Raw genomic sequence first — 14,295 nt, 5'->3', positions numbered from 1 at the left:
GCCACCATATAAAATCTTTGGCCACCAGCAGCCTCAAAATCTTTGTCAAAGCCCTTTATTCGCGCAGACTGGTCATTTTAACTGCGTTCCTCAAATAGGTATTTCTCATGATGTAATTCTACAGACTAGTAGACTATATAAGAAAATTAGAGAATGATCCAAAATCACAATTGGATCCTAAGCAAATTGCCATGTAGGAAAATAAATTGTCACTTCTGGGCCACCCCTGAATGACCTGTKGTCCAAGTCTGGCCACTCCTTTAAAAAGTTTCCAGCTCTGAAACTTGACTCTGGGAATATCATGAAACATTCTGGAGTCACCTTTGCAAATGTTTCTCATACAACTGGTCATGACTAGGGGTGGGCCTGTGAGACACTGCCTAAAAAAACAACTTGGTTAGGTTTAGGACAAATAAATACACCAACAATTTACACTGTCTCCAAAAATAAATAGCAATGAACTGATTTACTGCTCAGTAGTGTTACTATTGATCAATAAACCTGTTACTAGTAATTGTACCAGCCAATATAGTTGTGACAGAATGTTCTATTTATACCAAGAAAATAATAATACTGCAGAGATCTCTTTCTTTGTGTAATAATATATGGAATCAGAGGTACAACTCCACTAAACAACCCAGTGTAGGATAGAAGAACAGAACTCTGACAGAGTTATAGAACTTAAGTTCACTAATACACATAGTATATGCATGCACAGAGGTGTGAGCCACTATAGATCGGTCCATTTCCTGTCGCCTTGAGAGAAATATCACTGCCTGGATGCTTTGATCTGCCAAAATGAACGAGACAGTTGGCATCGACTGATACAAGGAGAAAGACACCCCTTCAGAACGATATAGTTAGAATATTTATATTTCCCCTAAAGTGTCTTTTTACATGCTCGAATAATGAGGAATTCAATTGATGAAGACTTCTTTTTGCAAAAAAACAATGTGAAAATGAAGTCTTACTTGTCTTTTTTCTTGTGGGGGGGGGGGGTAAAGTAGGGAAGCATCATCTAAAAGAAACCAACACACACACACACACACACACACACACACCATAAAGTGCGTATTCTCTGTCTGCAAGATTGATGAGAAGAGAAGTTCTGAGAGTTAAGTGACATTTAGACTGATGTGTCAAAGAAGAGTGTATCTGTATGCATCTCTGTCACATTGAATGTGATTTAGCCTCTTGGTCTCTGACAGCGATGTGTGTCAATGTTCTGCTGCAGCCGGATTGAGAGGAAGCATCTGGCTCAGACGAAACTATGAAGAAAAAAGATGTAAATAGTCCTGACATACTCCAGCGGGAGTCCAAACGGGGGTGTACTTCGAGCCAAAAACTCGATTTAACCTCACCGTTTTGTTCTCGTTCCTCCTTCATGTTGTGTTTTCAGCTGGTTGAAGGAACATCAACTGAGCAAGAATACAATTTTATAAAAAAAAGCTGAGGAAATTCTAGTCGCTAACTCCTAAAAACACTTTCTTTAAGCCTTAAAATAAAAAAAAAATCCATTAAATTAACATAAAACAAGAAGAACGTAGCATCTCATCTGATGCAACAGGCCATAAAGAAGTGCCACATTTATCAATTAATCATGTGCRCAGAACCCACACTGGAGGCTTGCGTTTGAATATGAGCAGGAATGTGTTACCTCATGCTCCATGGCTGACTAACCACAACAAATTTATACCATTAAGTGTGATGAATTTCTTCCAAGTACACAAAGGATGCTCRGTGGTTAACAAAGCTCCTCTGTTCCTCGGGCTTTTCAGGTGATTATCTTTGAGCATTGATTTTTATAATTCCTGCATGAGTGGGCAAAACAATTCTAGCACAATAGGAGAAGTTTACATTTAAAAAAGAAACACTAAATGTTTTACATTTAAGGACATTTTCCTCCTAAACCATGGGGGCAAATCGAGATCTGAGGCACATTAAAGGAATGCTGTATTACATAATAATTTTTAAGCATTGGCAGTCATGGCTATGCTTTCTGCATAAACATTTATCTTTATTGTCTTCTTTATTTGAAAACTATTATTACTGTAGTTGTATAGTGACCTCGTGTAACAGACCCATCACCAGAATTTAATCTTCAAGAGTTGAAAAGTACACTTCAGTGAAAAAATAAAAATGAAGCGTAGTATTTTTCTGCAGCTACAGAAAAAGAAAATCTGCTTTTAAACCCAAGAAACTCATAAGATCCTGAAAAAAAGTTTGTACGGTTTATGCTCAATAAACTCATAATATCATACAAAGATTTGATTTGGGCCTCACTCCGTGTGGCTTTCTTTACACCAGCACCAGCTGTATTTGCTGCAGACTGCAGCCAATAATGTTGCTAAATTCTCAAAACCCAGCACTTTACTTCAGCCGACTAAAATTACTGAAGACATACTGTTCGGTCCCATAAGCAGAGCTCCATTTAACTGAACAGCCTCCRCTAAAATTGCTGCCATGCTCGGATTATTGATTTTAATAAAAAATAAATAAAAAAATCACCCATTTAAAAATTCCTTTTGAGAAATAGAGGGGAAAAAAGTTTGCAGACAAGACAAGACCCACAAGACAAAAAAATATCATTAAGAAAATACAGATAAACATTAACAGGTTGAAGGTTCTCTTTTATTTTCCTACCTGTTTAAATAAAGTGGAAAAAAACAATTGAACGCACAACACATTATCAGAGATATACATGTTGAAGAGTAGACGCTCCACAAACAGACACACAGACGTCAGAGTGATCACAATCACCAACAGCAGCACTGAATCATTCATCACTCTTTAGAGAAAAAACAACTTCTACTCAGACTGCTCCAGTTTCGYACTAACAGATGTAGAACAAGGCTGCGTCTGCAAACAGCCGTCAACATCCTGTTTTGCTGTTTTTATCTGTTTACCAGCTTGTCCTACAGGGACCAAGCTGTGCCRCTTCAGGACTCCAGCCAGGTCAAAAGGCCAAGTCGGGTCTCGATCGTTACTCGTCAAAGAAAAGGAACAAAATGTCCTTTGAGTATAGCAAGAGAAGTAAAAACCAAATYAAAAAAAGCCCAACTTCTTATCTCCTTTTCACCAAAACAATTCACTGAACCTCTCCCACCTGATCGCCTTCTCTCCTCTGGCAACTGACGATTGTCCAACTCTGTCTTTTCACCACCTGACCCAAATACAAAACTGCTTCCTGGTGGGTGCTGCTCCAAAAACTATGTCCAAGTCTTTGATCCGGTTCCAGATCACTGCTGAAAGGCTGTCACTTCAGCTTTAGGCCGCAGAGCATCCCACATCAGCTCTTCATCTCTAAGCTTAGGCGACACACTTTTCCCTTTTTTTTTCACATTCACACTTTTTTTTGTCATGTGACCAGAGCATTCTTCCCACTTCCCTGCTATGAAACTGGCTCTTTAAACAAACACAGCTCTAAAACAACGGCGGTAAAACCAAAGAACTAATAAATACTGGTGCTTATTCTGGGTTGTTAATTTGTGCCTCTCAGCCTGACATTACAGCTGCATCCTCTCACTAAAAAGCTTTTCAAAAACCACATTTCCAGACTGTGCTGGGCTGAAATTATAATTTACAGTAACAGTGGAGGACTAAAAAAAAATAACATGCTGGACCATTTACTCGAAGGAAAAAAAAAAGGAGGGCAGATTTAATTTAAAAATTGGCACACAATCATAATTTCTGCAGATGAAGGCTCATAAATGAAAAAGCCTGGAATCTTGCCTGGTATGGAAATCTAAAGTTATGAATAATGCCTCCGTCTCAATCATCAACTACATTTTTTTTAAGCAAGGTGGATTAGCTAAGCACCTGCAGGCTGCTAAAGCACACACGGCTGCACTCCTAACTAACCAAGAGTGGGACAAGAGTTCCGGAGGGCCAGAACCCTCGAATCCTCCCTGCTGGACCCTCACCAGTCTGGATGAGGGAGCAGCAGCAGCAAACACATCAGGGTTGTCATTTACGCCGATGAATCCACCTGGAGGAGAGCCCCACAACAGCAAAAGCGACTGATTTACACACAGTTGCTAATCAGTGAATGGCTCTCTTGCTAATGAAAACTCATAGATCCATACAGTAACACTGCTGATATGATTTTATCTGCCATTACTCATTTCTAATTATGCAACAGGGAGTGGCTGTTAAACGCTAGGGTGGGGTTGGTGTGTGTGTGTGTGTTGGGGTAGGGGGTGGGGGGTCGGGGGGGTGAACTGTTGAAAATATCAGAGGTCAGAAAATGATGACTCTGTCACAGAGACTGTTATTGCTCACCACCGTGGTGTGTGTGGGATGAGCAATATCTAATATGTGGTGACCATGTTTTGAAAACACCTACCTGTGGGGACCAACTATGGGGTCAAAATAAAGTGTAAAAAATGTGACACGTTTTCATTATTTAGTTCACTTTCTAAGTGTAAAATTCCACTAACATTTTTAACATTACAGTTATTTTGTTCACTGTTCTTACATTTTGCTAATATTGACTGAAATCTTAAATTTAAATGTTGCATGTAATTGTGAAATCCTAACGTATCTCCAAAATGGGCAAAACAAATTATTAAAAAATATATGGAGACCCCTCAGGACATTTGTGGAGGTTGTGGACATGTCTCAAGAGGAAGAGGCCGACTAAGGACAGGAACCAGATCTAAAGATTTAGAAAGCAACAACGTCTCTACATTGGGTTATTATCTCTTGTATATTTAAAAATATGCAGATATGTATGTAAGAGGGTGCTGATTGTCCTTTTTGCTCTTGTTGACATACAACCATATGATGTTTAAATTAAAAATATATGAAAAAATACAGTAAAAATATTGATGAAAAAATGTTAAATCTTAAATCTAAATGTGTAAATTTAAATGTAAAAAAAAATTTCCTAAATGTTGCGACAAAATGCTAAAGCTTACAATTGAGAATTTCAGAATGGAACACAGWCTTTGCCTTTGGTGCGTGACTCTTGTTATGACATCATCATCCTGCGACAAAAGCAAACTCTAATGCTGCTAACTCTGCTAACTCTTCCCTAAAAGACATCAATCTTGCAGTTGCAGCTGGTATCCGAGCTGCACTTCAAAGTACCTGACCACAGGCACCATCCATATTGTTTTCAATGTAAATTTTAAATGCCATATTCAGCAGCATTAGCAAMATTAGCATTTAGCATTTACTGTATTTATTCATGTATAATACTAGAAATTTAACCCTAAAAATCATCCATAAAATGGGGGGATAGTATTATACATGGGTTACTGATAATTAGATTATTATGCTTTGTAAGCTCAAAAATGATGATGGTTTTATACTTGAGATCGTATTATACATGAATAAATACGGTAAATTCAACATTTAGCAAAAAAATTTGCAATATGTAAGAACAGTGACTTAAATAACAATAAAATATTTGTGGAAAATTTTAAACTAGGATCTTACACTCATAAAGTGAGATAAATAATGAAATGTGTTAGTGACATTTTTTAACTTTTTATTTTGCACTTGGTGCCCCATATCCTTCTATTAGCTCTCAAAGTATATGTTGGAGATCTCTGTCACTTAATACCACACCAAATATTTATCTCAATATCAGTAAAAATCACCGAGTTGTATCCATTTTTGTTTGCCGAGTTTTGACAGCCATTTTAAATTGACTCCAAAAGTTGATCAGATGTAGATGTACAACTAATGATGACCTTTTTAAAAATTAGTCAAATTTGTCAAATGCTTCACAAGACTTTTTGCTACCACAACAAACACACTCAAGACATTTCTATATTGCTCGCCTTTCATTGTGATGAGCGACTGARATAGGTGTCTTGCAGAAAAGGAGCCTTGTGTAAGCAATTTTCTGTTTTCTTTGTTTCTTTTCAACATCACAAAGGACTAAATATGGATTCTTTGCTCCTTCCGGCCTGAGTGGGGCTCCAGCATTTAGCTGATTGCAGGACGGACATGCCCACCCTCCCAGCCAGACTGAGGAGCCGAGGTAGGCCCGGTAAACAGAGCGATGGGCACAACGATTTGTTTCAGTTTGGCCCCCATCCATCATTTCACTGAACAAGTCACAGTCTAATCATGATTAAGACCAAAACAAAGAGTCAGGTAGACACAAGAGGGAAGCAACCATCCATCCATCCATCCGCTAGATTCATCAAGCAAATCACTTCCACTCCCAGCAAATGAGAATGAATTCATTGTGACTTACCTGCTCCATTGGCTGTGTTTGCTAAGAAGAGAGGACACAAAGCTGAGCAGCTTTGAGATAGACGGACACAGAGGCAACACAAATTCACAGCAAAGTCTTATGGACCTACAGGCTGTGACACCACATCAGGAATAAATGTATCTAAGAGGAATATTTTTTTTCTTTTTCAAGTTTAGAGATAAAGGTACACTCACCACTGGAGCAGTCCAGTCCTCCCCATCCGGGCTCACACTGGCACGTATCAGGAGACACGCAGCGGCCATGCACACACTCCTCTGTACACAGAGCTGAGACAGAGAGACGTTTCTCCGTCAGAGCCAATCATAAACACACATGCAAAACGATCAATGAATCACCAATAAACAGCATAATTAAAACTACCAAGACAACAGCTTAAGGGGAAACGGCCCATAAAGCTGAACACTTAATATCTCTGACTTGGAACTAAATTTTCAATTTGGCACTCCCATACACCATCCATTTGTAGTATTTGAYACCGGAGCTCAATGAATACTTTCTGTTTTTAACKAACACCTTGATTTTACACGGGGCTTTACTTTCMGCAGCAAGTTGTAATCAGCGGGCTGAGCCCCAACGGAACAAGCTGTAAATCATCTGTAATGCTCTGCCATATAGTAAAGCTTTAATGTTGCAAGTACACTGCAGTGTTTACTAAGTGTGCAGCTTTCTTGATCATTTATATTGAGCAACACAACACCAAATTGATCAAGTYGGCATTAGTATTCCTGAAAGAGCGCTTGCAGAGATTGAACTTTTTTTTTCTTTAAACTGGATAAAAAAGCGACTTGCATTGAGGATTTTTTTCTTTATTTTTCTTTCTTTCTTTTTTGTGACATGGTGTTTCAAACCAGGCAGGACGATTATAACAAAATACAATAGGTACTTAGCATGAATAAATATATGGCAGCCAAGGTCATCTGGCCAGCAGGGTTAGGACAAGCTCTTATCTGTGGAAAGAGACAGGCAGGCAAATACAAAGAGAGAGAAACCATGCCTGATGGGAATCAGCAGTCCACTAACATGGTCTGTAGGGGGATGATACACAATCCAAGGGCAGTGGAGCAGACAGTCAGTCCCCTTAACTGATCCAACCTCATCTAACACTTCCTCTAACTTCTGCTTGTTTTGTCCTTTAGTTTTTCTTTTGTGTATGGGTATCTAAAAGATTTTCTTTCCAAACAAAAGAAGGCCCGAAAGAGGCGACGCCGCGGTGCCAATGAGTCAGTTAGAGAGGTCCGCAGGGACTGAACAGAGTTACCACGAATTATCACTAAATCAAGGTTCGATTAGGATCCACCGCCAGTGAGTGAGATGCAGCAGAATTAGGGAGATAGCCGAAAACACCCACCAACCGTGGGTAATCGCAAAAATGCAACCATGGCAAAAATAAAGGGGGAAAAAACAGTTAAACCAGAGATTGGAAGATAATTTGGGGCCGATTTCTGAGCGGCAGTACTCTGGTGGAAAACTGTCTAATTAGAGAAAAGCCGGCAAAAAAAATAAAGAAAAGAAAAGAAAAGAAAAGAAAAGAAAAGAAAAGAAAAGAAAAGAAAAGAAAAGAAGGAAGAGCTCCAACATTTGTGCTGACGAAAGTAGTGAGATCGACTACCTGTAATCAATGAGTCCACAGCATGCAGGGTATTCAAAGGGAAGAGGAGACAAATTCAATGTCACCATGATGAGTTGATTTCATTTAGTTTCAATCAGCAAATTCTGATCAGCGGGAACAGGGACATGCAAATGTGTCACATCCTTCAAAAAAAAAAAAAGAAATATGGAAATGAAGTTTTGACTACAGGAGAAAGGATAAAGCGCACCCTTCTCCTGAGATCTGAACCGGTGTACTGAAGGGAAGGCATAATAAAGTAGAAGGTAGGTCTTTCATTTTAATTGAAATTCATGAATCACCCAGCCTAACTCGTGTCTAAGGAATCTGTTGGAAAATTGAGTCTTTCATCTAGATAAAAGGCTAATCTAACTCATTATGCAGAGGTGTTATCAGAACCAGGAACAATGGAGCTAATTGGTGATTGCAATGTGATGTTATTAAATTTAATATCTTTTGCTTAAACCACAACCTATAGAAACATCTCATGAAATTAGGTTTCTTCACCTGCTTTTGCTTTTGGCTGCATTTGGTGACAAATGAAAGTGACAACAGTTTGTACTGAAAAAAGAAAACATCATTACAGCTGATGGATGAATCAATCTAAGCTTCCTCTACAAGCCTCTGCACAATGCAGAAAGGACTTTTTTTTCTAATAAGCGTAGGGAGGCAACAGGAAACAGTAAGAAGTGAAAACGCTCACAGGTTTATGTTATCAGACATTTGCGCGCATTTAATTTCTTTGTTGCTAATATCATGCATTCCCTTGCTTTGACATATAACATTTATATATACAGTATATCCTAGTGAGTGTGAAGATTATTAGGAGGTCACTCATCACTCAATCACAAAAAAGTGAAATTCTGAGCAAAATCAAAGTTAAAAACTGTCAACTATTTATTAATTATCAACAAAGAATGGTTGAAGATATTTTGACAAAACAGGCAAATTTTTCATTCTGAATTCTGAGTGTTTGCAGGCTGCCATGCTTTGAGTGGCTACTTTTTGAAAATCAGGGCCTAATTTCATGGGCTTGGCTCTCCAATTGTATTCTAAGTCATGCACATTATTTTGTTGTCCACCATCCACCTTTTACCTGCCTCTGCCTGCTCCGTACCCACATTGTCGCCTACAAGGTTTATCATTTAATTGACTAGTGAAGATGGAAAAATTTGTCAAAAGCTTTTATTATTTGTCATCTGTGAATTTTTAGATTCCAACATGCAGGACTTTAGCCTTGAATGTTTTATGTCAGGGTTATTCAACTCAGTTGCTCAGGGGGCCACAGCTGCTGAAAGCCAACAGCTCAAGGTCCAGACATCCAACAATTAAATAAATACAGTTTCTTATTATTATTTTTTATTGTTTAAAATAAATTTTTATATTAAATGAAGTCATTGGCAGGCAGACTGAGTTGTCATAGATCAGATATAACAGGATTGCCACCCTGACTGAAATATTTGTCACTCAAGCCAAAACAAAACAACACAAAACAAAACAAAACACAATTTAAAGAACTAATCAGTGGGCCAGACTGAAGTCACCTGAGGGCTGGAAGTGGCCCGTGAGCCACCAGTTGAATAGTCCTGTTTTATGTCATAGAAGAGCTTCAAATCTAAAGTGTCAAAATAAAGCTCTGGTGCTCTAAAAACGATTGAGATGGATAACTGAGTACTCCCACAAACAATTTAGACACTTTGGAAAGTTCCTGGCAAATACTGTTCAACTGACTCACCAACAGTAGCAGCCTGGTGARATACTGACTAAAGATGTGATTTTATTACATTATAGGGTGGGGTTTTTTATAACTAGGTTTTAACATGTTAAAAGAAAGCAAGAAAATGAAAAACAAATTAAAAGCACAAGATCTATTCCTGAAAAAACACACACAAAAACCCCATCTTTCAAATGATCAAAACCCGATAATCATCCTATTTAAAGATGAGCTTACCATACAGCCAGGGTCATTTTAAAATGTTTCAGCACTGGATGAGACAGAAGTCATGCAGGAGTCATCTGGACTTAATGCTTTGTAAAACTTACAGCCCTGCAGAGCCTCTGAAGATATTACCAGCTCCCGTCATTAGTGGGTTCMTCTCACTTCTTCATGCACAACTGTAATAATCATGCTTATTAGCGAGAAAATGAGTTCCTCACATTCTCTTCATAAGCTTGTAACATATTAAGGTAATGACTTATGACAGATCAAAGGTCAAAAAAATAATAAAGACCTCTCACTGGAAACTTCAAGTGCTAATTAAAGTGAGGCAGATCAAAGTTCATCTTATTGTGTTGTGCCTTCAGAAAATTCGACTATAAAAAATTTTAAAAAATGGAAGACGACATTTAAAGATTAAGGTGTTGATTTTTGTGTCTGAAGCATTCTGCCTGCATGTGCTTGTGTAGTGATTTTTCGCGGTCTCAACATCCCCAGATTCATTTGGCCGCCTCGCATCGGAGCTAATGTGAGTGCTGATGTGGTGCCATATGACAAAAATGAAAAGAGCAGCCAACACTAAAAAGGGGGGAAACTCGTGAAGCATTTCCGACTTTTAATTAAATCAGCTCCATGTCGAAAGCCGCGCTAAACAAAACACGACAACGGGTCGGCGAGGTGTTTTACATCGAAGGAAACGTGCTGTAAAAATTGACAATTTCAAATGAATGTTCGGCTTGATTTCCACCGTAATGTTCCCTCTTTGTCACTTGCTTGCAAAACTGCTTGAGGAGTACAAATCTCTTAATCCTTGCGGTGAGCGGCGCAACGATTAAAACGGGGAACGTTTTGCAAAGGAAGCAGAAAGCAAACACTGCCTTCTTGACCTCTATCAGCTCAGTCTCACCGCCTCACCTGAAAGACGGCGGGTTAAAGAGGTGGGTGGCTGYATTCACTCAGCCTCACAGAAAATGAAAGCAAAACCCATCACGAGAAGAGGAGCTCCGATTCTGGAGGCACCTCTTTAGTTTGCAGATTCGCCCTGTTTAACGCCCTGAAAGCCTATTAATAAACAAATGCCTCTGCTGTCAGTTAAATGCTTAATGAATGCATTATTGATCAGTCTGCACCTCACTCCTTAAGACCACCTTATAATCACACCAGCTCTTTTCCTTTTTTTCCTGCTGGCTAGATTCCAGGGAAAATGCTACCCCCGAGGCGATTAAAGCCTCGACAAGGACAAGCTCAGCTGTGGTCAAAGAGCAAACCCACACGGCTGCAGTCATTGTATCCGAAAACCCCCTCAAGCTGCAAAGAAATGTAGGAAACTATTAAAGTGCAATTCTAATGCTAAACTTATCTAAAGGGAATAAAACATAAGGTAAGGGCGAGGATATCAAAAACATAACTCTCGGAGGCTACGGTTTCGTCTTTATTTGACCAAGATGTGGAAAGATTCAGTTTGATGTGAGGAAGTAGGAAAGGAATTCAGCGGCCATTAATGAAGCGATAAAAGTGACAGTGAGGGATTGTTGTCAGGATGCCATCTAAGTTTTAAGCTTCTGCTCTTTTCCAGTTATTGAATTCAGGTGAAATTTTTTCCTTGGCGCTAAAAATTCTGTTTCTTGTTTTGTTTTTTTTTGTTTGTTTGTTTGTTTCTCTAATTTTTATTCTGTTACTATGGCGGCGCTGGAGACGGCAGCAGCTGGCTACCTCTCCTGCTAACGTGCAGTTTTTCTTTCCCTTTTTTATTATTTTTTATTTATTTTTTCTTTTTTTTGTTTAATATTCGCGTTTTATTGCATGTGTTTTACGCACTATCTGTCCAAGATGGGCAAATATAGCACAGTCTATGCAAGAAAAACACTGCTAGATATTGGTAAGTGCTGTATAAATGTACCTTTCAGCCTACCAGTTGCCGACTTCACGCTGGATATTCTCCGACCCAGAACACCGCAAGCTAATGTGGAGCCGTATCCGACCGGAAGACCCAGACGACGGGCATGCGAACGTAAACAGAAGCGGGGTAAGCGAGCGGGTGTCTGAGGGCGGCTAGCGAAGCTAGCTAGGATACCACTCCTCACGCTGCTCCCTCAACACCAGCAAAACCAAGGAGCTGATTGTGGACCTCAGGCAAGGGAGTAGAGCGCACAAACCCCTGAGTATTGAGGGGACATYAGTGGAGAGAGTGGACAGCTTCAGGTTCCTCGGTGTTTATATCTCAGAGGATCTCACCTGGTCACTGAATACATCCCACATTATCAGGAAAGCCCACAAGCGCCTCCACTTCCTMCGTCGTCTGAAGAGGGCTAAACTGCCACAGCAGCTACTCAGCACCTTCTACAGGTCCACTGTGGAGAGTATTTTGAGCAGCTGTCTCACAGTGTGGTATGGTAGTGCCACTGCTGTTGAACACAAGGCTCTGCAGAGAGTAGTGAAGACTGCTCAGTTCATCACTGCAGCTGCCCTCCCACCCATGCAGGACCTCTACAACAAGAGATGTGTGAAGAAAGCCGTCAGTATCTCCTCTGACCCCACCCACCCCAGCCACTTCCTGTTTCAACCCCTGCCATCTGGAAGAAGGTACAGGATCATCAGAGCCAGAACCACCAGACTCAAGAACAGCTTCTTTCCCCGTGCTGTTGAACTGGTGACCCCAGCCACTCCAGCCACAACCTGAACAATCATAGACTGTCCGTTGTCCACACCTAGTTCACTTCATACACACAATTGTGTATTTAATGTTTGTGTCTAATGTTTATGCATGTTATGTCTTGTCTTTTCTGCACTATGTCCTTTGTTRCTGCACTGRAGRTCTAGCTTAAAAGCATTTCGTTGCACTGTACAAGCCTGTTTCAGTATAATGACAATAAATTGAATTGAATTGAATTGAATTGAATTGAATTGAGTTGAACTGAATTGAATTGAATTGAAAAAGGAGAAGGCTCTTTGGTTTCCAACCAGAAGCTCCTTGGCTCGTTAATTCTTGTCATTGTTATACAGCTTCAATTAAATTCTTCTTGCTCAAGCACGGGGCCCGGACTGAGGATATGAAATATAGTGCAATCTTATCAAATTATGGAAAAATCAGGTCAAACTTGATAAATTCACATGAAAGGTGCTACATCAACAGCTGGAAATGGTCTAGGATCAGAGCGAAGGTACAGAGAGCCAATGGCCTGCTGGGATTTTTCTGTCAGTCATAATATTTACAGTATTTTTTTCTTTAACAAAAGGTCTTGCAGATATACCCTGAAATGTCATCAGCAAGGACAAAGGAGTTTAAAAAAATAAAATAAATAGATACTCACGAACACACAAGTCTCCGCTCTCAAAGTAACCAGGGCAACACTGAGAGCGGCGCCTATACATGGTCCTCACTCCCCGCCTGTAAGCCGTCTTATAGCTGATCCTGTTAAATTAGACACACGGAGACAGCTATGTGATGCAAAGAAAAGTAACAACTCCCAAGGGCAGAAAAAAAACGTTGAAGGTAAAGGTTGCGAGATAATTTGTTGTAAGTACCACATTTAAAGATATCAGCAAAGAAAAACAGACAATAGGCTGGGTAAGGAGGCAGTTTAAATATAAAAGTCATAAAGAATTGACCTTCTGTGTGGCTACAGTTAAATTTCTACTAAAAGAAAACAAAACATAACAGCATCCTCCATGAAGGATGGGTATCATATCAGTCCTCTAACTTTCACTCAATCATGACTTCTGTTTTGTGTGGCTTTTAAGGATTTGATTTTACCTTTAAATAATAAAAAACATCTGGTGGGACATTAGCTCAAACATACCTGTGTCGTGTGCACTTAAACCAGTTGAGAATGTCTGTGCATCTGGTGTAGTAGATCTGGTCAAATGGGTGAGCGTAGGATTCCTGAACTGTCACAGCGTAACTGCAAGACAAGTACGTAAAAACACTGAAAACACCCAGAAAGACCGGACAGCACTTATCTGCATTATGCCCCATAACACTCGAAGGTCTTCTGATCAAGAAACTCTTGTCGTACTTTGCTCTTGTCGGAAACCAGGAAGGAGGAATCATTCCCTGAGCATGGGCCTGGACTCAGACAAAGTCTTCTTCTAAAAGTCAGGAAGGCAAGTTCACAGCTGAAAATCAACCCCTGTAAATAAGCCATTTGTGTTTAACACTTTGGTTTTATGTCTTATTTTTACATTATTTACAGTTTTCCATTGTTTCCTGTTTTTTATCATTTATCATTTGTTGCTTTTATTCCTATTTTAAGATTTTTTAAGAACGTTGGTATTAATAAACCGTTATTTAACTATTTACAATGTTCAGTTAATTGAACTTAAGATGTTTGTTAAATTAGTAAAAATATTGGCACTCAAGTGGCACTCAGTAAGATGGTTTAAATCCCCTGTGACTGATTGAGTGATTGATTGATTGATTGACTGATTGATTGATTGATTGATTGATTGATTGATTGATTGATTGATTGATTGATTGATTGATTGATTGATTGATTGATTGATTGATTGATTGATTGATTG

The 14,295-nt window shown here is 39.3% G+C and overlaps 1 protein-coding gene across 1 annotated transcript in view; it reads right to left on the bottom strand.

Annotated features, from left to right (window-relative positions):
* Positions 1 to 14,295, bottom strand: part of megf11 (multiple EGF-like-domains 11) — a gene marked incomplete in the record, with an annotated part of 85,176 nt that overhangs the window by 66,536 nt on the left and 4,345 nt on the right. The window contains 3 exon segments of the mRNA XM_014013685.1: positions 6,406 to 6,498; positions 13,086 to 13,186; positions 13,575 to 13,676. Coding sequence (XP_013869139.1) covers positions 6,406 to 6,498; positions 13,086 to 13,186; positions 13,575 to 13,676 — 296 coding nt within the window.

This window comes from Austrofundulus limnaeus, unplaced genomic scaffold (assembly GCF_001266775.1).
Source record: "Austrofundulus limnaeus strain Quisiro unplaced genomic scaffold, Austrofundulus_limnaeus-1.0 Scaffold104, whole genome shotgun sequence".
NCBI classification, from domain to species: Eukaryota; Metazoa; Chordata; class Actinopteri; order Cyprinodontiformes; family Rivulidae; genus Austrofundulus; species Austrofundulus limnaeus.
This window is presented reverse-complemented; position numbering and strand designations above follow the sequence as displayed.